The sequence below is a fragment of the Tetrao urogallus genome (genome assembly GCF_951394365.1).
Source record: "Tetrao urogallus genome assembly, chromosome: 2".
Taxonomy (NCBI): domain Eukaryota; kingdom Metazoa; phylum Chordata; class Aves; order Galliformes; family Phasianidae; genus Tetrao; species Tetrao urogallus.
The window spans coordinates 12282037-12308537 of record NC_136814.1 but is presented as its reverse complement, the minus strand read 5'-3'; the positions used below and the strand labels follow the sequence as shown (position 1 = coordinate 12308537).

The 26501-nt window shown below is 41.1% G+C and overlaps 1 protein-coding gene across 1 annotated transcript in view; it reads left to right on the top strand.

Annotated features, from left to right (window-relative positions):
* SPTLC3 (serine palmitoyltransferase long chain base subunit 3) overlaps window positions 1-5343 on the top strand; it is a gene marked incomplete at both ends in the record, with an annotated part of 75950 nt that extends 70607 nt beyond the window's left edge. The window contains 3 exons of the mRNA XM_079532497.1: window positions 1684-1819; window positions 2702-2831; window positions 5230-5343. Of these exons, the coding sequence (XP_079388623.1) occupies window positions 1684-1819; window positions 2702-2831; window positions 5230-5343 (380 nt within the window). The remainder of the gene's footprint in view (window positions 1-1683; window positions 1820-2701; window positions 2832-5229) is intronic.
* Between the last annotated feature and the right edge of the window lie 21158 nt (window positions 5344-26501).

Below are 26501 nucleotides of genomic sequence, written 5' to 3'. Positions count from 1 at the left end.
GAACAAGAGAAACAAAAGATAATGTAGCTGAGATGTTGTCCAACTAAGTCCCATTCTGACTACATGTTTCTAGCACGTCCTCTGTTGTGAGCACGAGTGCCTGCACAGTGCCAGTGGTTGGAGAATTCGTCTGCATGACAGTGCTGTGGCAGTTTTCTTCCTGGCCGGGTCAGGCAGATGGAGGACCTGGCTTGATTCATTGTGTGACTGTGAGAGCCCAGGGCCGGTGCTGGGGAGGCAGCGGGAAGCAGCAGCCGTGTGGGTATGGGTTAGGGGGCACCATCCCTGTCAGCACCGTACAGCATTAGAAATGCAGCACATGGATCAGCTTGCTGATGAAATATAATGTGGGTAGAGTGGGAAAAGGGCATTCTCTGTAGGCCCCTGCCTACAGTAATGATGAGTGTGGCTCTTCTCTTTTGCATGCAGTGGGTAGGGAGGCAACTGTGCTTGTCAGTTTGCTTTCTTGGTGACACTGCAAAAGAAAGCTGAGCTGACTTTTCTAGCGGACTTTCTCTGCTGTTTTTGGCCTTCTTTCTTTCTTTTTTTTACATTTAAAATAATTGTTTTCAAGTCTTCTGTCTGTTCTGCTGGGGGAAATATCTGTGGATTAGTGGCTGAATGAGGATAATGTAGGAAACAAAATTTGTGTCTGAAATGTTTGAAAAACTACAGTCCTGCAGTGTGCTGGAGCACAGCACAGCAGTGGCTCAAATCCCCAGAAACCAGGGCAAGTCTGCAGAGTGTCTGCAGCAGGACCTATGGTACATGCTACAGGACATTACTGAAGTGAATACGGTAGTTCAAAGAAGTATCAAGGACTAGGCAAGACAGGATTTAAGACAACATATTTTGGATCAATTAGAATTCCTTATAAAATCAGACTTCATGCCACAGAACTAAAGCTTCTCATCAGTTAACAGTTGTCCTTACTGCAGTAACGTGTATGGTCACAACTGCATATAATTCCGTAACTTGCTTACTCTGAATGCTTGCGTGTAGCTGAGCGTTGTCCTGTGAATGAGAGGGTGTGAATTGTTTGATGCAAGTGACAAAATGTATGGAAGGAATTGTCAGGTTGGGCCTCTGGGATCTCTGGAAAGAATAGGGAAGCATCTCATGGGATCACCACATTTTCCATCTGAGCATTCCTCATTTACTTTGCAAAAGAAGGTGAGAGCGAGTTGTCTTTAAGCTTACCACAGGCTGAGTAAGATAGCTGCCTAAGATATGAGCAGTCTTGTAGAATGCCTTCAGTGAGAAAATACATTAATGTATTGATGTATTGAGATCTGTTCTCCTTACTGTGAATTGTGTTGAGAATGTACCCTATCTATGATGCCCTGTGTCTGTAATGACTCATACCTGCTTCTCTGTGTGTGTTGTTCAGCAGACTTTACTTATTGCAGTACTGTAAAGCGAATTGTTCACGTCTATATCCCCAGAAGATATGAAACAAGACAGTTTCTGCCAGTGGGAAGGCACCTTGAAAGCACAGAAATATCAGCTGTCTGTCCTACAATGCCATAACAGTCCATATATCTGCATTTTGCTCATTCCATGCTTTTATTCTAAATGAAGCGGCGATGTGTATATCTCAGTTGAACTTTCTGAATTGTTACCCACAGCTGTTTCCAGCCCATTACCTTTGCACTGACTATTCTCCCAACTGACACATTTCAGGGCTCCAGAGAGTGCGCCAGCTAGGGAAAAACACGAGATACTTCAGAAGAAGACTGCACGAAATGGGCTTCATCATCTATGGCAATGATGATTCTCCTGTGGTCCCATTACTCCTTTATATGCCTGGTAAGATAGGGTAAGTACTGAAAACATCTGATAGGCAAAACCAACATCTTTCACTTTGAAGGTTACTTGGTATAAGCTATATATAGTTGATATATATAGAAAAATATAGTTGTTTTTGGTAGATGTTTCATAGGAGAAGCAGCATCTGTTAGGTGATTTCATGGAATAACATTCCTGATATCATTTAGAAATTGGATTTTTTAACTAGCAATCCTTGAAAGGGATAAATAGCCTTTGATGTATGAGTTGGTTTTGATGGATTCTCTTTATCCCCATCTGATATTTGAACAATCTTTGCACAGAGAAGATGTTTTACCATTCAGTACCCATCAAGCAGCACTTATGCTGTGACACAGACATAACAAATATAGTGGTCAGCACACAGGGAGATTTTGCAGGTTACCTAGAGTGGTTGTGTGCTCTAGGTGTAGTACAGGCCTCGCAAAATGCTCCCAAACAAGCAGAATGCTTGTAGGAGCAACTAAACCATCACACAGTTTGTTTGATTCCTGTTGATGAGCTGGAAACAAGCTCCAAGACCTTCCAAAGGCCTGGCTTCTTCAGTGCTTGAGGTCTGCAAAGGCCCATACACTTTGATTTGCACTCAAAGCCTTTGATTGACATAAATGACTCGGTTCTACTCTACAATACTTCCTCTGCTGTCGTACCAGTAGTATTTGATACTCACTTGGTTTTGTGAGCTGTTAAACAGCAAACAATTTGGTCCTACTGATAAGATTCTGGCTTTTATGGAATTCAGTGAGAATGTTACCATCCACTTCAATTGAAGTCAAGATTTTACCCATTGTTTTATTACACTTGAATGTTTTCTCTTTGTGGTCAGTTTATTAGAGGTAATTTACTTCTGTTTTTTTTCTTTCTCCCTCTGTAGGGCTTTTGCAAGACGCATGTTAGAAAAAAATATCGGGGTTGTTGTGGTTGGGTTTCCAGCTACTCCTATCACAGAGTCCAGGGCTCGGTTTTGTGTGTCAGCTGCACATACACGGGAGATGTTAGACACGGTAAGCACAGATGTCCTGCTGAAATTAATTTCAGATGCCAAGGGGGTTGGGAGGAGCTGTGTCTCTGTTACTTTGTATCTCAGTAATTCATTTTTATGTTTGTTCTTCTAGTCTTATCACTTGATCTTTAAAGGCATTGTAGCCTTATATATTTTATTTTAAAATACAGATTATGAGACAGTTAACTTACTATGTTCTTCTATTTCTAGTAGTGGCCAAATCTGTCACAACTAATGAAGACATACATGAAAAACACAGCAAGACAAAAAAGTTAACTGATAGGTCAAAACTATCAGAGTAGGAAGCCTGAACTGATGTGCAATAATTGCAGATCAGTTTTTCTATGCCCCTGTGTTCATTCTGTATTTCTACTTGTTTCTCAAATTGCAGTAGTACATGGGACAGCCTTGGGGGTACAGGTGGAAACTGTAAACGGTATTTAGAATGGTTTAAACCTAATGAGGTTTAATTGGTGCTGTCTGGCCCCTTCAGCTCCGTAACTTTCTCTGACAATAGAAAGACTATCAAGAATACGTTGAGACTTCCATTCCAACACAGTCAGAAATGTGTTTAAAAAAAAAAAAACAAACTCTTCGACATTTTTCATCTACCCTTCTTGCTGAAGGTCTTTTTTTCTTGGCTTCATATATAATCATCATTCTCAGAATAAACCAACTTAGAGGCAGGCAGTGCTGAGGGTAGCAGTACGTTTCAAGATTTCATTTTCTTCTCTTTGTACAAGTATGATGCTTAAAGGAAAAACAAACCATAAAACTAACCCTGGGAACATAGAAGGCATTTGAGTAGAAGATGCCACTTCTTCATGCAGGCAAACACCTGTGTCTGCCTGAAAAGAGCCCCTGACTCCTGTTTGCATCCTGAGATTCGTATGGGCTAGAGGTGGGAGCCCTGCCTGGTTAACCAGCTCCTGTGCCAATGTGGGCCTCACTCGAACAACACTGAGAAATCTGCTTTGCATGTGTGCAGTGCAAAATCCCTGCTGTTCTTAAAGTTGCAGTAGTTATTAGCAGGGTATGATGTCGTAAAATCACGTTATGTACACGCCTTGATTGCTGTCACCTTTTACTCTTTGGCTGTACAGATTTTGGCTTACATAACTGGTAGAAATAAAGGAGGTTGATCTGAAGATTAATCTCTTGAGGTTGCTGCTTTCCTTTGCTTCCTCACCACCCACCCCAAGCTTACATCTGTCAAGCTTACATCTGTAAGCCATCACTGCATGTTTGCTTCTCCTACTTGCACATCACTGCTTCCTGGTGCCAGTGACAGCCTGAAACATTTCCCAGCTATCATTCTTGAACATACTGTGGTTTTACCTTGGAAATTGAAGTCATTTCTGTACTGTTTGTGGCATTCTTTAAATGTCCTTACATTGTGGGGGAATGGAAATGCCCTGAGTTTAATTACACGCAGGCTGAAAGGTTTTCTTAGGGCAAATACTTTGTGAACATTCCTAAATCCAGTGTAGTAACAGGTAACAAGCACAGTGAAAACCTCCACCTCCCTTTGGCAAAACTTACTTTGAATTTTAGTCTGGAACTATGAAAAGGAAAGATCCACTTAAAGGGCAAGCTGTCAATAACAACCTCCTTAATGATTTTGAAGCTATCTTTTTGCATGAGCCATTACTGAAATATTTCTCTCTATTCTTGAGCACGTTTCAGTGGCCTAACAGAAACAAGCTCACAATCTAATTTGCTGTTTTCTTTGCCAAAGGTCTGGCACTTCTTGAGTGTGGTTAAGATGCTGCAAGACGTTTAGCTGCTTTTCTGTGATGTAGCACTTTTTGAATCTGCTGAGAGCTGGGGGCACAGCTCAGCAAATTGCAATACAGTCCTAAAGCATTACTAATTCTGCCTGTGATACTACAAGAAAACAGTGGAACGCATTAGAAATACCTTGCAGGGTGTTTACGAGGACTCTGATTAGCATTTTGTTCTGAGTCTCATCCAAGAAAATATATTTCAGTCTTCAGGATCTGTATGGAAACACTGAAGTATTGCCTTACTTTTTGAAGTATTACTTCAAAATGCCTTACTTTTTGAAGTATTGCCTGTCTTTTTCAAAAGCAATCATCACTTTTTACCTGGATTATTGTTTGACCCCATGCTTCTAGAATGTCATCTTTTTAATCTGTGCTCACATTCTGACTGATACACCATGGTCTACTGAAGGAGTCCTTTCTCATGCATTCTCATGGATGCTGTTGTACATCAGTGGCTGAATATTCATTATGAGAAACGTAAAAGCAACATTTGCCCTTTGTACACTTTGTGTGATGGCTTTATGGCCTTGTTCTTCTGCTGTAAAGTTGAAGATAATGAAACTCCATATCTTTTCCCAAGAGAATTGACATAGTGTGATGGTTCTTACACAGGTTTTGAATGCTCTGGATGAATTGGGTGATTTTCTACAGCTGAAATATTCACGGTATTCCAAGTCATCTCATCCTGAACTGTATGAAGAAAATCAGTTTGAATTTGAAGATTAAGTTTTCTACCCATGAAGAGAACATTATGATGCTACAAAGGGGGGAAAACCCAAAAACCAAATATGAATGCATTTCTTTCCTTCTAAGGACAATTTTTGTTTCTCAGTTAATTGAAAGGAGGGAAGGCTTGATTTTTGTGTTTTAATGTATCAAATTTCTGTATTTAAGAGACTGGAATATTGATACAGATTTGCCTCCCAGGAGATCTGTTCTTCTTATGGTATTTTTTATGCAGAATGAATGCATCCATTGATCATGTTGCTAGCATACAGCTTTTGTTATGGCCCCTTTTTATGAAGAGGCTTCAGATAGTCCTAATTTTGACTGAAAGAATAAAGGTTAAAAACCAAATGGATCCAGTGTAGTATGGCAGTATAACTGAGCTTCATCAGTGAAATTGAATTCTGTCTGCTGAAGAGCATAAATCAAGACATCGCTGTGGATTGCTACAGAGCAGAAAGTGACCTCTTAACTAATTTGCCCTATCGTGCCTTTTTCCAGGGACAAAAAAAGAGTTAGAAGACGGCTAATGCTGAGAACAAGAACAGTTACCTCATCAGATATTTCTGACAACAGATTATGGGAAAGAGGAATGTTTCCTCCCTTCCACAGACCCTTTCTCTGCCACTTCAATATACTGTAAGCCTCATATTATAGAAAAGTTGGGGCTTAGAAATAAAGAAATGTTTTTATTCTAATGTATTTGACCTACAGCCTTCCCCATCTTAGCACGACGAGAGCTTCTCAGCAGGCTTGCTCCCTTTTCATGTAGCAGCAGTAAATAATTTTAATAACCATTTAACTTTCCCGTAAAAAGCTTGATCAAAACAGTCAGATACTCGCAGTTCACAAACTGCAGATGACATTTATGGGCCCATTCCTAAGTTTCCTGAACTACTTATGGGCTTAATAAATTCACTAACAAGTACATAATGCCCAAGTTGTTAGTTATACAGAATTGTGACGTTCAGGATACCATGAGCAGTTCTCCCACCTGCTAAATTGAGAGCTCCGCCATTCCTAACTGCACTAAGGTCACCCACTTAATAACATTTCTTGAAATGTTCTTGTCTGGTTTATGCATGTCAGGGATTGTTTTGCTTGTCAGGCTGCAGGCTTTTTGAGTGGCTTATTTTTCAAATAATTGATTATGTCATCTGAGAGGAAGACGTCCTTGTTCTCCTTTCCACTGCTCAAGTGACAAATGCTCAAAGATGCTTGGAGGAAATGTTACAGTCTGCAGCTTCCCTGCAATGCCTTCAGCAGCAGAACCATCGGCCTCGTGTGGGCTGGGTAGTTGGAGGGATATTGTAGCTTTTTCCCTTTTCTGTGGTGTTGAAAAGTGGTTCTGCAGCTTTAAGAATGAACTCCAAACCATTCCACACTATCAAATGTCATTGTAAACACATCAGATGAGAGATGTTTAGGTTTCTGTTGCACAGATGTACCACACTTTCATGTTCTCTTGAAAGCTGTGGTGTAAACTTAACCCGCAGCTGCAATATTAGATTTAAGAACAGTACAATTAAATTGCGGAGTACCAATTACACTATATTACTCTCTGCTTGTTAAAGCTGCTTTCAGGATATAACAAGGCTGATTGGTTATGAGGGGCCACTTTTTGTTGGGTTTTTGTTGTTGTTGTCATGCAAGTTAATAAAAATCCAGTGGTGCTATAACTTTAAGAACTGATTACAACACATTCCATGATATCAGATGTTGGCTTTAGGAAACATTTATCAAGGGCTGGGGCGGGACTAAGTGGTGTCATGTGATTCTTCGCTCCAGACTTGAAAAGCACTGCAGAGGTCCAAGGGAGCTGTGTTTGTGGACAAGAGCAAATTCACTGTATAAATATTAAAATATCCTTGGACATGGGACATGGAGAAATTAGGAAAGGTGGGCTTTGTCTTTAAGTAACTTGGTGATTTGTGATTTGCAGCTTGGCTACATGCAGGGTGAGTGCACTACTACAAAGGAGATGGGCTGAGAAATTTTCACAACCTGTTCCTCGAGGAAAAGTACTGAGCTTGATATATTGCATTTTGATCTCCATTGCCGAACATCTGCGGCCAGATCCTCAGTTGACTTCTGACCTTCCATCTTGGGGTGTCTGGCCGTAGTTTATATTTCAGCAAGCATTATTATATGTGCTGTTGCAGGCAGCATGCTTTTTTCCTCAAAGAGAGGCCTGAGATTGATTAAGCTATGGAATAATCACTTTTTGTCCGCCTATAGGGGAATGTTTTCTGTCTAAGGCTGAATTCCTCCTGCCCTCAGAACATTACTCTCTCTCATATTAAGGAGACAGGACAGCTATTTTTCAGAGACTGTTGGTTGATTTATTGTATGCTTTCTTCTGATTTCTTCCATCCCTTACACATTAGAGCAAGTACAGGCGGACTACCCCTGTGCTTGGGGAATGTTCTGGGAGAAATCCCTGCCCCACTATAATACAACCCCCAGGAACTCCAAACTCTTAGATTTTTCCCCATGAGGCTGAGTTATGGTCTGGCACTGGTTGTTCCACCAGTGTAATTTCAGTGGAGATTTTCCAGATTTACATCAATTTTAGTAGATTTAGAGCTGATCACCACTTGGAAGACCCTATTTTAGCTAGCTTAAGAAGAAACTGGTGGAGTATTTATTAGGGAATTAGCACATCTAGCATAAGGATCACATTTCCTGCAATATAGTCCATCTTTAAGTGCGCATGTTCTTGGGAGACGTAGTTCTCTGTAGTTGTTTTAGAGGGTTTTGAAGAACTGTTTTCAATAAATAAAAATTGCTCAAGTCGTCATATTTTAACCCAGCGGAAATGTAAGTATGTGCACACCAACTTTTGGCTGGCAAACTACAGTTCCAGCATCTCGTTATCTTACCTAAAATCTTGATTGACCTTCATGCTAGGGGAAGACTCCAATTGTCTGTTTGACAAAGCAGCTGAGTTGTTTGCTCTTCCCTGTACGTTTATCCCACCTCATCTTTCAGAAAGCCTCCATTTCCTGGGCTTATCTTATTTGTCAAGGTGGTTCTTCCCTCTTTACATTGTTCTTTCTTTTCTGCAAGTTTCCATCCTCCAGGTCTCAGGGAAAGCACGCAGGCACCTGCATGGGACCTGAAGCGTGTTATCACTGGATTGTAGGCATTGCCTCTCTCTGCCTCATTTTCCTGGTATCCTCACAGCTCCTGCAGACCTTAATCATTCATTTTCACATAAAAGTTTCCTACTGCTGTTGCTAAGTTTCTCAGCTGTACATCTGACCTGCGCAAGCTGCTGAACCAAGAGTAGGTTTGACTTATTACTCACACAGGTGTAGATCAGGTTAAACCTTGCTTTGAAGTCGGTACTGTTAGTTTAAACCTGTGGCAACTAAAGAGGGACCTGTCAGTGTGAGGTGAGCTGCCTGCGTCTGTTACTGAGAGATCTGAATGCTGATGTCTCCAGACTGTTCCACAGCTGCTGCTCTTCACAGATGACCATGACATGGGATTCAATTTATTTAAGGTAGGATTTGAATTTTCTTTCCCTTTTTCTTCTTTTTCCCAAAATGTGTTTGCTTGAATGGGAATTGCATATTTCCCTATCCTGTTGAAATAGGGAAAAATAACAAAGTAGGAAAACCAGCCTACACTAAAGGTGTTTCTTTGAATATATATTTTCTAGCTTCCTTAGAAATGCAATAGCAATCGTCTAATATATGCTAATCTGCTTTTTATCTGTGCTTAAAGTTTAATTGTTCTTCAAATTAAACACAGATCAGGACCAAATTTTAAAGAAGCCACACTGCAGGCTGAGAAATGGCAGATGCCATCCCAATATTGGTAACTGAACATTCCAGCCTCCAGTTATTTTTAAGGAGCTCAGATCACAGTGTTTCTCTCATCTACTCACACATCCAATATTGGTTGTGCTTGCTGCAGACCAGTCACAAACTAATGAGACTCTCGCTCTGTCCATTAGTAAAACGGAGAGTCAGACTCATCAGGACAGCCCCAAAGCGACCACACAACTGACCGCATAAAATAAGAATTCAGCAACAACAGAATGAGAGCATGGGGCCTGAATCAGACCGGATGCTCAGCAGTCACCAAAGAGCTGAGCATGTCTCTTTTGACACACTGACAGGACGTAGTAAGGGAGCAGCGATAAATCCAACACGTTTGTCAGATGGAAAGGTAATAGAGAGGTAGATTTGAGTGTGTGCAAACAATTTTTTTTTCTGTGAGCATTGGAAGAGTTTTACATTTTTTTAAATCAGGTTTGAGGGAAACTTAAATCTTTGATATTCAAATAGTGATTTTGAGCTAGGCAAAAAGAGATGCTATAGCCCATGTGTGACTCCAAGTTGTTCATGGTGAGAAGGCAGAATAGACAGAGTCTATAGCAGATGTCCCTGACGCTTCATATTCTCTTATGTTTTATAGATAGTCACACCTACCAGATGCTACACAAAGACCAAGTAGTATTAATTACTATCAATAGACCCAAGTTCAATAGCTTGAGCTGCAGGGATAGCCAGGTTTGCAGTGATGCTTGAGCCACCATCTGCAGCGAACAGTATTGGTGCTGAAAATTGTTCAGAGGTGATGCTAGTAGTAGTCATGCACAGAGTCTTTGATGATTGTGATGCTCTCACTGCACGTCCTTGCTAAGGTGCCAGTGCTACAGGTGGATCTCTTTTTTTTCAAGTACAGAAGGACATGCTCTGTGGATTATTCCAGCAGATAAGTATCTTTCTGACAAACAAGCTCAACCAGAAGGTGTTGCCATGAAATCTGGACCTTTGAAGGTAAGTCAAGTACTTGCAGTAACAGAAGAAATGTGATATGTGTCACTGTGGAACAACAGTGCCAAACATGACAAGTGAAGCTTGCTTTTGTACCATCCCACTGAGTCCCTCAAAGTCCCTCAAAGAACTTTCTGTGAAAATTCTCTGCCTCTGTTACCCTGTGGGTAGGCCAGAACTGTATGTATCCTCCAGTTTCTGGAGCACCAAACTGATCTCTCGTGCTACCATTAAGCATCATTCATTATGTCTGCAGTCCTTACCTACCATAGCTCCATTTCTGCTCCCAGCACAGCAAGCAGCAGGTCTGTTTTATCTGGTGAGAGCACAGCATGAAGTGGGCTGCTGAGCCTACTGGCTTCCAGCATGATGCTCTCTAGTCCCAATAAATGGCTGTTGGCACAGGCTGGCTTTTGCTGTGCTGCAGGTGGTAGCCTCTTGTCTGAAGTGGGTTTCTCATCTGCTGACCCTTCCAGCAGCTGTTCTGGAATAGCACAGAAGTGATGAAATCAATGGGAATGTTACAAAAGCGCAACTTCCACCGTGTGTTTCCTGGAGCTTGCTCAGACACCAGTATGCCATGTGTCCTACACTCCCCGTGTTACCACACAAACCTCGTGATGCCTTGGCTCTCTGTGCAGTACAGAAACTGTTGTACATATTGGTGGGGATCTTACTTCCATGTGGGAGTTACTTCTGAAAAATCCGTTAATACTAAGGGTGCAGCTGCCTGCAGCCAGAGCACTCAAAAGAGACATGATATAATTTGTGGACCACATACGCATACTTTAGACATTTCTCTATCTGCAGAACATGTGGATCCGAACTCTCTGTCTCCCACTGTATATTCCAGTGCCCAAATGTTAAGAGTTCCTCTTCTCAGCCAACCAATGTAATGTACCGAACAGCTCTCTATGCTCAGTCTAAAAGAATCCACTTGGTTCTATCTCCACCCTTCTAAGTAACTGTAGATGAGACACATTAATGATCTTTGCCTCACTTTTTTTTCCTCTGTAAAACTGTGGTAGTGATCCTGATTTATTTGTAAAACATGAATTGATGAGAAGAGCTGTCAAAGAGCTAAGTATTGTCATTACCTGAGCAATCTTTTCATTTCTCCATTAATCCTGTACAAGACACGAGTACTCTGCTTACCAGACTTGATCTACAAGATGGTACAATGGTGAGGACTCATGTATTATAGAAAAAAATTCTGGGAAAGAGATCCTTTTGTCTTGCTCCAGTGATGTCAATTGGACTAGGCAACTTTTTAAAATGGGAATTTATCTTTACAAAGATTTGTAGCCAAGCCTTTCCAGTTTGTTAAAATGTAATTAGTGTCTGCTTGTTAATATGATGTTCATTGATTTTTAAAGTACACAGACTTCAAAGCTGAAAATAAATAAATAAAAAGAGAGATAATTCAAACCAGAGTGGAACAGCTTGGACAGTTTTACTCTTTTGCCAGGATCCCAAAGCTGTTGTGTTCAAACAATGCCACAGTTTGAGTGGAAATGTGACATTAAATTCAAACCCTGCATGTCAGCTTTTTTGCAAATGACTATCCAGGATTTCACTAAAATCTTGAACCACAAGAGATCATGTTGTAGGGATTTTTATTGCTTAACAGCTTGTGATAGTCTTCTGTTTCTCTATTATGCATGATAGGCCTAGGTACCTACAGCCTAGTAGTTCAAATGCTATAGGTACAGGACAAATGGCAGGGCAGCAGAGAAAAGCAATCCTGCAGTAATTCAGCAGAGTAACAAAGTGAGAATTGCCAAATATCAACCTAAGAGAAACGGTGCAAAGGTAATGAAAGCAGATTGTAACAGATCTGTTAGCTGTAAAAAGAGAAGCAAAGAATCAAGTTGTGGTATAGGAGCCTGGGGAATTTTCTGCACATGGCAGCAGCTAAAAAGTTTATGATATGGCTATGAATGTGCCCTGAGGATCCCAGTCTGGTGGCAGAGGTCACGGGCAGCCTTTGCTGGCCTGCCCTTGAAATAAGACCTGCAGGGCAAATGAGTAAAGAAAAAGCAAAAGGCAATATTGGGAAGACCTGTAGTAATTAAGGAAAGAGGAGATAGCACTCAGAAGACCCTGAAAAACATTGATATAAGGAACCAGAGACTTGTGAGGGTGATCAAGAGCTAGCTTAGGCAAAGCACAATGAAAACTTGGCAGTGGAAGAGAAGTTGTAAGGTGGGTCAAAATCAGTCAGCAAAGGATTAGGTAACGCACTCAGGGATAGAGCGATGCTAGGTGTAGGGGATTGGATTTGAGGACCGACGATGCTCTGTCCAGCTTAATTGTCTACGATTCCATGGAGACAGCAATGAAAGGCCTGCATTGTCTGAGAACTAATTTTGTTAGGTATGGGCTTAGGGCACGTATTACAAATAGATCTCTTTTATGTAGGATTCTAGTTTGGAGTTTGTAGTGATTGATGGATTCATTAAAACGTCATCACTGATACAGATGAGAATTTTCAGTTTAAAAATAAATGAATAACAACAGAAGCAGCAAAAAAAAAAAAAAAGCCTTCTGCTTTTTTGGTTGATTGTCTGTGCAGCTTACTGTTGTTCAGGAGACTGCTTAATGGAAAAGAGAGGCAGAGAAGACAGGGTCAGTAAGGATTAGGAAGGGTTGTCAGCATTTCATTTAGATTTTTGGCTACTTGGTTCCTCTTAAATTCTGCCTCCCACTGTCCTTCTCTTTGTTTGTCTGAATGTCACATGAACATCGTTCCAGTGTTGAATAATATTTATTCTGTGATCTTCTTCTTTGTCTGGAAAAGGCATCTGGCCAGAGTCTCAGGTAGTTATTGTACAGACATAAGCAGAGTTGCAGTTGAAGATCCAGCCCACTGGATTACTGCTTGTACAGCTGTGCTGTCTTTTTAATGCTAAATTAGTCAGTATAGAAAGATTTTTCTCCACAGAATTTGGCTGTCATTCCTTTGACAGTATGTTATATCTTCAAGTAGATCCCATGGGCCAAATTAATTCTAGTGTTCTACTGATGTCAGTGATGTTACCCTGAGTGTGAATTTGGCCCCATTGTTCTAAGGCTAATAGAGATTTTTTATAATGAAAGTGGATCATAAAATATTCTCAGATTTTCATCTGGTTTTGCTTACAGTAATTATCCTTTCCTGAAGTTGAGTAGTAAAGAAAATATTCATATTCTCCAGTGTCTGGTATAAATTGCCATGCTTGCTTGCTGCATCCCAAGACACAAGTTACAGGCAGAAATGGATGTATTTGCTATGTGTATATGGCCAGAGTTAGCCACTTTCTGCAAACAAGAACCGTAGGAAGCATGGCTTTGAAAGTGCTCTACTATCAGTGCTGTGTCAGTGAAACACTGATTTTTGGTGTCTTTTTATTCTTCAGAAAGAAACTTTTCTGGCAGCCAATGCACCAAGGTTACAGTTAATGCCATCTTATTAATGGAGACAAAAAATATTCTTCACAGATTTCCTTTAAACAAATAAATAGTTAAAAGTATAAGGCCTGCGGAGTAAATTAAAAAAGAAGGAGCCAGCATATTTTGTTAAAAGCTCACACTCAGCTAGGCTGGAGAAGACAGGGATGTGGTTAAAATAAAATTAGATGAAGAATGGAATTATTACGGGTGGGTCCCTCTCCTGACCTGAATAACAGGCCTGCAGGAAAGCACAGTTGGGATTCCATTGCTGTCATTTTGAAAAGAGAGGCAGGTTATCTCTGTCTGGCTACTCCTGGATTGCACTTTTTGTGCATTACAGCTAATGCTTTCAAATTTGTGTTGGGTAAAGTCTTTGCAAAAATGTCAAGAACTTGAGGGAACTGCTTGAACTGTCATGCCACTGTTCAGCACAGTCTTTCTGCTACAAACTTGAGGGACATCAATGAAAAATCCTAAGTAAATGTAGGACATGTCCTGAAACACACCATGTAAGGAGCAGAAGGAACTTTATAGGGCATAAATGAATTACTAACAAACCTTAAGACTTAGAGTCTTCCATCCCTCTCCATACCAGACTCCTCTTATAATCATACAGTCATAGAATCATTTGAATTGGAAAGGACCCTTAAAGGCTGTCTAGTCCAACCCCCTGCAATGAACAGGGACACCTGCACTAGATCAGCTTGCTCAGAGCCCTGTCCAGCCTGACCTTGGATGTCTTCAAGAACAGGGCATCGACCAACTCTCTGCGCAACCTGTTCCAGTGCTTGACCACCCTTACTGTAAAAAATTCTTCCTTATCTCTGATCTGAATCTCCCCTCTTCTACTTTGAAGCTCCTTCCCCTTGTCCTATCACAACAGGCTTTGCTAAAGAGTCTGTCCCCTTCTTTCTCACAGCCCCCTTTTAGATACTGAAAGGCCACTCTCGGGTCTCCCCAGAGCCTTCTCTTCTCCAGGCAGAGCCTGAATCATCTTGTTGACCAAACTTTTTTGGTCAATTTTATACTACCACAGAATAGTCACTGAACAGAATTGCTCTGTGGTTTACAAAAAGGCATCAAATAGTTTAGGACTTCAAAGAAATACGCATGAAACTGGAAGACATGGACCTGGTGCTACCTCTTTATCTTAGGAAGTCCATCTCTGCAAGTATATTTGCAGATTTATAAGGGGAAACTAGCCGTCAGAATCCACAAGAACTGTAAGAAATCATGGTGTGAACTGAGTTCTTTTCAACTGAGCTCAATAGCCACTTACCCTAACGCACTTCAGGAGGGAGTCCTGCCCTCTAGATATTTAATGAACAATAAAGACCAGTTCTACCTCTGTGGTGTTGAAAGTGGGAGTTATTCTTGAAACAGAAATGCTGACATTGGATCAGCCCTAAAAGTAGTGGTGAAAGCTATTCCGTTTTTATGCAATTTTTTTTTCTTTCTGTTGTGAGTAGGGGTGGAAGAAAATGCACAGAGATTGACCCTGCGCCCATATAAACAGTGTATCTGTGAAAACCATCCTTCTTGATGAAAGGAAAATAACGTCCTGAGCAAACAGGTATTCTGTACTCTGAGAAGAAAAGTAAGACAAGATGGATCTCTAGCTTTATCTTTGTTCAGAAGCATGAGGGAAAGCACTATGGGGAGTCTCTTAAAGACAGATCTTTAATCAAAGAGTTTTCTCTCTTGCAGGATTTCTCCTAATATATCGCCAGTGTTCAAGTGCCCTTTTTCCTGCAGAGTTAAGGATCTGATTTCAGATATCCTTATTGTTAAAAGACAGAACTTTCAATTTAATAGATTTGTCACCAGTGTTTATGGGAGTAGTATCAACCGGACATAGTTACTTGTACTTCAGGACAAACTTCATACTTCTCCTCAGGGCTGTACCCTGGTACCCAGCAACAACTTTTCTTTGCCATCTGTTTACCTGTCAGGCTCTCGGAGAGGGCACTGTGTCTTCAGAGCAAATCCACTATCCCACAGAAATGGCTCTTCATATGCACAGCCTGAAAATATGGGAGAGTGAAGGAGGAGTTGATTCATTCAGTGTGGTAGGGGAAGAAACAAAAACTCTTTCAGAGCTTTCAAAATTAGATCGAAACAAAAAACAATTAGAAAAGCACGTCTGCTGTCAGATGGTCTCCCAGTGATGTCTCTGTGCAGTGATGTTCTCCTGAAGGATGAACATTTTTTTTTCCATTTGTAAAGAGGGTGTGGTGATGCCCTGTTACCCTTAAAAATAGTTGTAACTGGAGCAAAGCTTTCCTAATGAAACTCAAAACCAGGTGAAATTGCCTACTTCAGGCAGCCTCATAAAAACCTGCACTTCAGGCAAGTTCTGCTGATATTTGCAAGCTGGGGCCCACTCTAGTGCAAACACAGGAAATTTACTGTAACAGGTGGAAGCCAGGTAATGCCACATCATGGTGTTGCTGGAGTCAGCACAACTCAGTAATTTGACATTGGAGATTTTAGATGGATATAAATTGCAGAAATTCGATGTTGTTTTAAGGGAGCTGAATACATCAGAATCAAAACCAGGACCAATTGCTAACCCACAAGAACAAATACTATCCATTTCCACAGTGATCTGATTGAAACTAAGAGTTACAAAATTGTTTCCAAGCCTTAAGGCCAAGTTTTTTCTACCCTTGCTTATAGCAGGCCATATTTTATATCAACATCTCTTGTTGAGCCCCAGATTTCATAAGGTACTGTGGAAATTCCAGAGACCTTGAAGTGAACAAATGTTTCATTATTTTAAAAGGACGAAGGAGGAGATCCCCTTTTCCCAGCCTGCCCAGACAGATACAGGCCATTTAACCTCACATCAGTTCGGAGACAATTGTAAGAAAATCAGATGTGCTAAACAATCAACATTTAGTTAAAGAAATGTTAACATAAAGGCACCAGTCATTATAGTTTTGATCCTGTATAGTTTTGTATTTGTACAAAATTTGTACAAATTTGTCCTATTTGTCCTGAAATATCACTACCCACAATGTAGCAGATACTAAATGACTAAACTGATCTACCAGGACAGAAATGTATCAGGAGGGTATTTTTATCAAGGTTCTGCAATGATTTGTTCTTGTCCCTGGGCTATTCATCATCATTATCAAGGATTTGAAAGAAAAAATAAATAATATGCTGGAAAAATTGCAGATATACTCTGGTGGTAAATAAACAAAGTGGGTCAGGTCTGCAAGGCAAACTGCATCACTTGGTAAACTAGCCCCCTTTGAACGTGTATTTTAAAACAGCAGAATGCAAGGTCATGTGTTGGTGAGCAAAGACTACAAATGATAGGTTGCATCCTGGAAATAGTGACTGTGAAAGCCTTGGCCCAGATACAGGCGCTGGGCTTTGTAAGTACATACAGACATACATACGTAAAACCAATGCCAGCCATCCTAAAATTTCCTTCTGTTAGATTTGTATAATCGGTCATTCTTGCTAGCCAGACTGTTTACTTCTCAGCCACTGTGGAGACTTTACTGAAAAATCTGCCTGCTTTAGAGAGTTTTCCCATTTTCCCAATAGTTGGGAATAAAGCAGAAATTATCCTTTCTGAACTTGGAACTTAGGGCTTTTCCATCTGGGATGCTTTATCTGAAGTGAAGCCTCTGTGATTGTGAACACTGCCGGTTATCACGGCGACTGCCTGACAAGGAGTCCAGTTTCACAGCAGTTCTGCCACTCATAAGAGAAGGCTGCGTGGCAACCAAGAAGTTCAAAATACCACTGAAGACTTTTTGGCTAAATGGTGATCTTGGATTGGGAAGGTTGCCGTTTTCTTGAAACTCATAAACTTTTCAAGACTGAGCTGCTCAGGTTGTTCTTCATTTTATATATGAAAGAATTTGTCAGGTATTCAAAAGGTAAGAAATGTCAGAATTCAGGTTATCTGTGCAAGCTAAAGCCATTTCTCTTGTGAGAGAGGATTAAGCCTCTCATTGCATGACCTCTGGAGGTTTTTCCACAGGTCCTCTGCCTTTGTTTTCCCATTTGCATTTTTTTCAATAGAAGCTCCTAAGTTCTTCCTGACTTCACCAGCTTAACTGTAAGTCACCAGCGTGCTCTCAACATCATCCTGTTGGGTCATCACCAAGCAGGCAAGCTGTCAAAAATGAAGATCAGCCAGCTCCACAGATGGGAATTTGCCACAGGTAGGATTTGACATTCTAACAAAAGAACAGCGATGACAGCTCTCTCCATACAGATTATTTTTTTTTGACTGTCTGCCCTAACACTTGTGTTGCAAATGCAGAAAGGCTCCTGAGTTCCCTGTTCTTCCCAATGCACATCACTTAGCATCCAGCCACAAGTCTTGATCAGGATGAAAACAATATTGAATTATGCAGGTCTCATTTATTTAAGAGAGGAAAATGTCTGTCTTTTCATGGCGTGTCTCTGTAGCTTTCATTTCCTGTGCACAGAGTAGCTTTGTCTTGAGTACAATAATTAAGTTGTTGACCTTCCACAGAGGTCAAACATAGCTTCCTTCCCTTTAGAGAAAGATAAAAACGAGCAATAATAGATACTTTGACTGGTCTAAGATATTCACTTCACATATCTGTGATGTTGCTGCAATTTCTGCTGGACATTTGCCCTGAGATAATCCAGGACAAGAAGCTATTTTGGGAGATTTACGGTATTTATTGAAGTAATCTTTTCCTCATTCTTTTTGAGAAAAAAATATTATTTCATTGTAACTACATTGAAGAGCACAATCTAGGATACGTAGACTCTAATGAGAATGGTTTGTGTCATTTTTAACATGGCACTTTGCTCTTCTTAATGATTTGGGTTTTTTTTCTCTCCAATCATGCTATGTTTTTTTTCCCCATGGTCAAAAGTAGTAACGGAGAATCTCAGGCAGATCTTCATGCATTACACAAGCCAAATTACCATTCTCTTTATACTGCTGGGGTTTTTTTTTGCATAAATACAGCAAAATTATCCTCTTACAATGATCTGCTTCTAACTTTTATGCTTAATTCTTGTTTACTTGCTTTTATCTATGACTGCTAATAGATAGTAATGTTCTTAATAGTTCTGTGTTGCATTCTGCGTTGTATACAATGTAATGTCTGTGATTCAGTTCCCAGTAGCTGGGGCTGTATGAGTAAGCAGGGCACTTGGATTATCTGCTTATTCTCAAGAAGTTAGACCAGTGAATTTGACTTCTGTTGTGTAGAAGTTTGATATCTTGCCCACGGCACAGAAGTTGGAGATGTGGAGTTAAGAACCACATTATCCTTTACAAAATAGGCAAGCAATAGAAATCCTCACAGGTGGTAGAAAACTGTTATTCCAGTGTTTGGAGGCTTTATTGCTGATTTGTGCAAGTGGCGATAGGTGCTGAGAACATACAGCTTGGGGAGAGAGAAAAAGTAAATGTAGGCACTCCATCACCTTTACTGGAATAGGCTGAGTCAGCCTTGATACTTCTGAATTAAATCTTGTATCCTAAATCCCCATATTCCCTATACCATTCTCCTTCCTTCCAGAAGCTCCTTCAGGCATTTACAGCTCTTTTTTCCTAATGCAGTAAAACAGTCTAAAAGTGCAATATATGTATGACCACAAAAACGTCTGAACGTTCACGTAATGTAGTCTTAGAAACACGAGAACTAAGTGACATCACAACAAGGACCAAGCATTCACTCCCTCTCTTGTTACTGCAAGAGAGCTACATTGCTATTAATACATGAGCAATCCCCTCTTCATTCACCAAAGCCCTTAAATTCATGCTACTGTCCCACCATGGTGAATTAAAGTTAAATATGCCTTAATGAAAGAGTGGTAAGTGGGGAAAGCCAGGCTGAAAAGGCTGAAAGCAGTGCTGGTATCTAATTTTGGACCCCTAGGAAGTGCCTTGACACCAAAGTGGTCAGCAGCATGTAAAAACTGAGTGTGGGACTGCCATTCTTTACCACTTGCATTCATTCAGGCTTGAGTTGGCACCCCTCAAAAGCCTGAAGAAGAAGCTATGGTTGCAGCCCTTTCAGCCATTTTAGGACTCTGTAGGTAAATGTGGTCCAGCAGCAGCAAAAGGCAGTTCTGTTTTTAATAACGATTAAAAAATATTTTTGAATGACCCTCCTTGTTCCTTACTATTATACGGTATTAAAATATAAGAGCGCAGCCAAGGAGAATAGAAAACAAAGAGAAAGGCCTTTAAAAAAAAATTCCACAATTTTATATCCTTTCCCCACTAACCCACCACAGAATTCAAGGGTGGGGGATTCGAGGGCTGAAAGAATCTTCACATGGTGCCAGAAATTCCCCACAGATCTCCCTGGTCCCTCTGCATTTGGCTATTTAAAGCAAACACATTGTGTTTTAGATGCTAGTTTAGATCCATTTTCCACATGAGGAGGTGGGATGCAATTAATTAGTTATTCTTTTGATTTCTAAGTATCACGTGTACATTGCAGAATGGCATGTACTTTTGACGGAGGCTAGAAAAAGGAAATAAAACACAGGCTACACCACTTAAGTCTTCTTGGTACAAATGAAAATGATGGATCAGCGGGGGATTATAATGTGTGTTTTATAGCTACCAATGCTGATTGAGTCACTTGAGTGTTAATAACAAACCTAGAAAAAAAATCTGGATGAAATCACAGCAACAGAGTTTAAAGTGTTTATCTTAGTCATAATTGCACTGTTTTTATATAATGTCTTTGATCCGTAGGTTGAAAAGAGGCAAAGCCAGTAGTCCACAGTAGAAGTAACCAAGGATAAACTTCTCCGTAGAGTTTAAGAGAAAAAACAAGTTTGTAATCAGATATAAACATGGACATACTCAGTGGGGGAGATGAAGTCCAGACTGCAGCAAACTGAAAAATACAATGAATTGCCCTTTCAGCTAATGGGATCCCTTTTCTGAACTTCACAGTGATTGCATTTACTTTAACCTTTACATGGATCATCTATGAGAAGAAATCCAAGGTGTGTTACACAGCATAAAAAATGAGTTAAAAACCTTTGCGCCTCCCATCCAATGCAATGAAAATAAATACATCTCCCAAACCCAAAGGATTGTCGATGTGCTTCCAGCCCTTCATCAGTGCAGAGGATGGTCCTGAGGACCCCTCAGAGGGTCCCCGTCCAGACTGGGAGACAAATCCACCATGGCAATAACAAGTTGGTGCTTATAATGTCTTTACAATGTGTCAAAAAGGCCTCTCTCACAGACCTGGGATCTGTTCTCGTACAGGGTGTGAATCCACTTGTCAACCTGCAGGCTGACGGAGTGCAGGATACAAGCCGATGGCCTGTGACTTCTTGGGAAGAAAGGGGAAGAACCAGAATAAGCAAATAAGCAAACCCCACTTCCCTCTCTTTTTCCTTTTTTTTTTTTTTTTTTTTTTTTTTTTTTTGAAGCTAGGGAGCAGTGTTGGAGACTGAGGTTCTGATTTTGTCCAACTGTACAAGACCTTTGTCATTGCCCAGAGGAGAGGAGAGGTTAGTAGAGGAAACACTGCTTTTCTGTAAGATCTACAGGACAAAGAAAACAGTCATTTTCTGTCACACAAGTCCTTCTTCAGGTCCCTCTTTGACAGGAAGGGCAAATATGTATAGTGCACTCAGTGGCTTCCTCCTTTCCTATTTGGTGGAAATATATGATCATTAGCTAATGACTGTTCTTTCCTTTATTCGTATGAACAGTTTTCCAGAGTGGCTGCTGGAAGGCTTCACACGACCTGACTCCCCCAAAGACTCCCTGAGTGAACAGAGGAAAAGACAAGTTGTTTTGTGGAGCATTTCAGAGCCAGAGCCTACCACAGCAGCATCAAAAAGTTCTCGCAAATCGTTTCCCTCTCTTTCAGCTCTGGGAAGGGCCCAGGGATGCTGCAGGCTACTAGGAGCCTGTGTGAATCCTTCCATCAGTCTGCTGTCCCAGGCACTGTTGGTACATGTATGCATGTTATTATGAAAGTCAATCACACTTTAATGACAAACGTTTAAGACATGAAGCCATAAAATTCTTCACGCAGTTAATAAGTTTAAATGAATTGTTTAGGTTGTTTCCTCCCACACACCCCTCCCCATTAACTTACTCCTGAGGGAAATATATTTATGGAGCCATGTGCTTCTCACATGGTTGAAGCTAAAAATAATCTTAAAAAATCATTCTGGATAAAATTTAATTTGAAATTCAGTTCAGCAGCCTAACACAGACTATCGCTGGTTTCTTAAGACTGGTTTCTCTATTTGTAGTGATAACCTCGGCCAGTCTTTTGGGTGCTGATTGCTTCTGGATTTCCCATACTCGTATTTCATTATATACATGTAGAGACATTTTTTTGGTGTTGTGAGGCTTTTTTGGGGGGGTGGTTTGGTTTTGTTTCATAGTGTTGGAGTGTAGAGAGGTTTATCAGACACTGAAAGCCATGAACTATTTTTCCCACGATCTTTTAGTCAATGATCAACAGATCGGATGCTTCAAAAGGTCTGAACCCTTATGGGTCACATCCTTCTTCCATTTAATTCAGTATGAGTTTTGTCACTCATTTTAAAGAAGCCAAACTTTAGCCCATAATGGACAATTATGCAACCCTTGGATGAAAGGGATGTTTTCTCCTTGCCCTAGATAATTAAGTCAAATGAGGATCCTTCCATTCCCATCACTAGTTTATTTTTTTAATTAGTCTTGAGATGACTGCATCCGAGTTCCGAGACAGAGTTTCCGATGACAGAGCTCCGAGGTCTGAAATCATTGAGAAAGGAGATTTCAGCATAATTTTCTCTCTGTATGTCACAGCTTTCTCGCCTGAGTAATCCTCCACAGACAGCTCTCAGCTGTTCTCAGTAGGACCTAGAATGGTAGAGTTCCCTTAGTGCCTCTGAAGCTTATTTTTGCTATGTCATTTATCCTACATTTTTCTATCTGAATTCCTTCACTTCTGCATTCTCTGTTTGGAAGGGAATTTATTCTGTTTTTCTTTCACTTTTAGTTGTATCAGTTTTGTTTAACACATCGCTTCTCAGCTTCTTCCCAAGTAGTGAACAGGTGTGGCACCCCAAAGCCTTGCTCCAGCCAGTCTAATTGATGTATGTGCACATGTGTGCATTATCCTGCTGGTTCTGGATTGTTACTTTTTAAGCAGTTTTTGGCTGTTGGTAAAATTCTGTCCTTGCTACCATGCTTAGTTCATAAATAATTGCTAGTGAGAGTCCTTCTGCAAGGCTGCGTCTGGAAGGCTTTGTCTGTTATTTTGCTGAAACAGCTGAAGAATGCCAATGGACCACAGAGGTATCCTATCTCTTGTCACGTTATGCTTCAAGTGCTCTATTCCCTTAGCAACCAAATCAACTATTTTACATGGTAATGACATCTGCAATAAGTAGATGTCATTAGAGGTGGAACCCTGGGAAGCAGAACTGTTTGTAGTCCCACTGCTTCCAAGAGTATTGCCATGAGTTTATTAAAGGGCAGAATGACAGTTGTTGTGTTTAATTGCATAGACCATTGCAAGAAGGCCACATAGCAGAACAATTTAAACATCTCTATAATCATTTTTTTTTCCTATGATGCTAAATGCTTTCTACTTCAAATTAACTTATTAGGCAACTGTATAACATAGGTGAATTTATTTGGGATTCCTGAGGGTTTCAGGCTCAGTGCCTTCAGCCATTGCTACCACTTGGGTCATGCAGCACACCAACAATCAGTGGTATTTGGTCCCGCACACATCCAGTTCATTTCTCCAGATCTTATATTCCAGTCATACCTGTACCAGCAGGTGGAATTGGAATTGGAAGTATGCAGCTTTACAGCCCTCATACATCCTGTGCCTGCTTTGTGCATAGAGTTTCTGCTCCAATTAGAGATACAACTGAAACAGTTAAATCAATGAAAGCCCTAAAGAAGGTGAGGTTGTCAGCAAAAGGGACTTAATACCAGTACCACTTGCTTCTGCAAATCGGAGCATGCGTTTGGTTTGCATGGTCTCTACCTGCAGAGAGGTTGCTCCGCTTCCAAACCAGAAGGGTTGATCTGACACAAAGCCATGTGTCCTTTGGCCTCAGAAATCCAATTCAAAGCATTTGCATAAATGCATGCTACAAAGCAATGTTTAACCCAAAATTATTTGTTAATGTTAATGTTGTTGGAGGAGGCAGGAAATTCGAGTTAGTGCTCCCCTGTGTGTCGCCTGCTTTGTGTGCGTGCATTGGAAGCGGAGCTGTCACACACACAGAACGCAGACAGAAGTTCTGTTCTCTGTGAAGCAAGGAGCTGCCAAAATGTTCGTGTTGGGCTTTTTTCCTATTAATTCTTTTCCCTTTGGGCAACCAACAGCACAGAGTTCATTGGGGTGCACGTGCCCGGAGCCAGCACGCTGTGTGCAGGGGGTGGTGGAATAGAGTGCTTCAGCATCTCGTTATGTCCATTAATGAAGCTGCTGGCAATGAGGCAGGCTTTGGGGTTTTTTTTTCTCGTTTCGTTTCTGTTTTGAAACGGCCTAATTTCAGCAATTTTTCTCTGTTCTTCCCCCACCCCCCATACAGAAATTTCTTTAGACAGGAAGAATTTTCTAAATTGAGTTAGACTTGAATCAAATATCTGAAGATCTATTTTTAAAAAGCACTGTGGTACTTTGCATTCTTACCAAAATTCTTGTATTCCCACTTGTTTTTCAGTAAACTTTCATCGTTCCGTTTAAAGTTCTACAAGTGTGAATATTCATATTTCAAACATCTGGCGTGCAAATCGAGCATTTCAGAAGTGCTGTATCCTCGCTCACTGCAGTAAAGCTTCGGCAACAACCAGCACTTCTCCTTGCCAAGGGCCAGCTTTGCATTATCCTATCCACACAAGTAGGATTATTTTTTTTTCCATTGACTGGAATGAAAGCAGAATCCATCCTGAAATAGTGGCCCCCTGGTTTAATCCATGACAAGAGACAAACAAATAGACCCTTTGAAATCAGTTTCATCTTTTGTGTCCCATTTGTTGTCTGAAGCAGGTGTCAATTGGATCTGTCCCTGTCTGCCTGGGGTTGAAAAGCAGCATGTTGTAGTTAAACCCACTTGTAAACTGGAGCATTTTATAGATGAATCCCCCAAGGGATCTAAAAAAAAAGCTGCTTGAGGTTAAGAACCAGAAGTCAAAGAGGGTTAATTGGCTTTTTTTCTCTCTCTCTTTAGATTTCTTCATTCTGTTTCAAATTGTTTCTTCTTGAAACAGGATCTTCTTAGCGTCTCCTTATACAGTAGAGAGATCCTTCATGCACAAGGGTCTGATCCTGCCTGCGCTGAAATTCATTTCTTTGTTGTATTATCAGGTAAGATTGTAAGGTTGGTTATCAGGTTGAGTATTATTTCTTCACAGAAAGAGTAGTCAGGCATTGGCACAGGCTGCTAGGGAGGTGCTGGAGTCACCGTCCCTGGAGGTATTTAAGGAATGTGGAATGTAGCACCAAGAGACATGGTTAGTGGACATGCTGGGGATGGGTTGAAGGTTGGATGTGATGAACTTAGACATCTTTTCCAACCTTAATGAGTCTGTGATTATCAATTTTTGGAAATAATTTCATTTTATAGCGGGACCCATCACAAGCTTTGTTTTGTTGAGCTAACAATCTTATCAACCACCTGCTCTGTGGATTTAGTGCTAGAAACAGCCTTCCCGTTTCTAACCTTGCAAAGAGTGAACTCTGAAAGAAAACTGCAGAAGGCCAGGTGATTGCCCTGCCCTCTGCTCAGACTGGTGGACTCTCCCAGAGAAACACCACCAGCAGCTTCAATAGAAACAGCAAGCCCAGTCAGCCCCCATTTTAAGAAAATGACTTTATGCATGAGAAAATGCACTGGAAACATACAAACTATCAAGAGATATTGCAGCACAAAAGTGACACAGGTTATGCCTGGCACAGTACAAGGATAGCATCCTGGAGGCATTCAAGGCCAGGTTCGATGGGGCTCTGCAGCCTGATTGAATGGGTGGCAGCCCTGCCAATGGCAGGGAGTTGGAGCTGGATGGGCTTTAAGGTCCCCTCCAGCCCAAGCTATTCTGATTCTGGGAAAGCCCATGCTTGATCAAAGAGGGCTCTGCTGACATTCAGTGGTGGTGCTGACCCTGTTTTCCACCAATGAAAACTGAAGCCTCTTTCCCTTGAGGATTTCCATAGGCTTGCTCTACCTCCTGAAGCTGATTTTCATTGCTCTAGGATGTTACCAGTAAACTGAGAAGAAAATCTCTGTCCTTGCTTAGCAGCAAGTAACTGTTGCAGGCAGCAAGGTGGAGCTCCAGGTATTGCTTTTTGCATGCTGTTCCATTCATGCTTGCTGTTGTCTTCAGGTTAGGCAAGGAGCAAACTTCTCCTCTGTAGGATAGCTGCCTCGAACAAACGTGTGCTGAGCCGTAGCCTGTTGCCTCCCTCTTTCTCACCCCTGTGCATCCAGTTTGGAGCAGGTTCCTCAAAACTATTGCTTCTGGCAAGACTGGGGAAGACAGTTGTGTGATTTCCCCAGGCACAGGTGGGTGGCCCTGCTCTCTATCCCCTCACCACCAGTACACACCAATCCCAGGCCTGCTGCAGAGAGGCTCTGTGGATGCCTTTCCCCAGCCCAGCTCTGTGTTCTGGCCACCAGATCCACGGAGAATTCCACATCCTGCCATGGACAGCAGGTGAAGCTGTTGCTATCGAACCACCTGCATTTGCTTCCTAGACAATGTGTGAAGTTGGGTAGCAGAGGATGTTATTCTTTAACTAAATAATTGAGATGAGAGGCCCCAGATTCTTTTTTTTCCTCTCCATTGCTTTACTTAACATAATATCGACCTTTACAAAGACTTTTCAAATTAATCTCGTCCTCTACTGCCTGGGATATTCCACAGGATCTCTACCCTGTTTGCTGTTATGATTACCATTGTTGGTACTGGGGTATTGCAAACCTGGC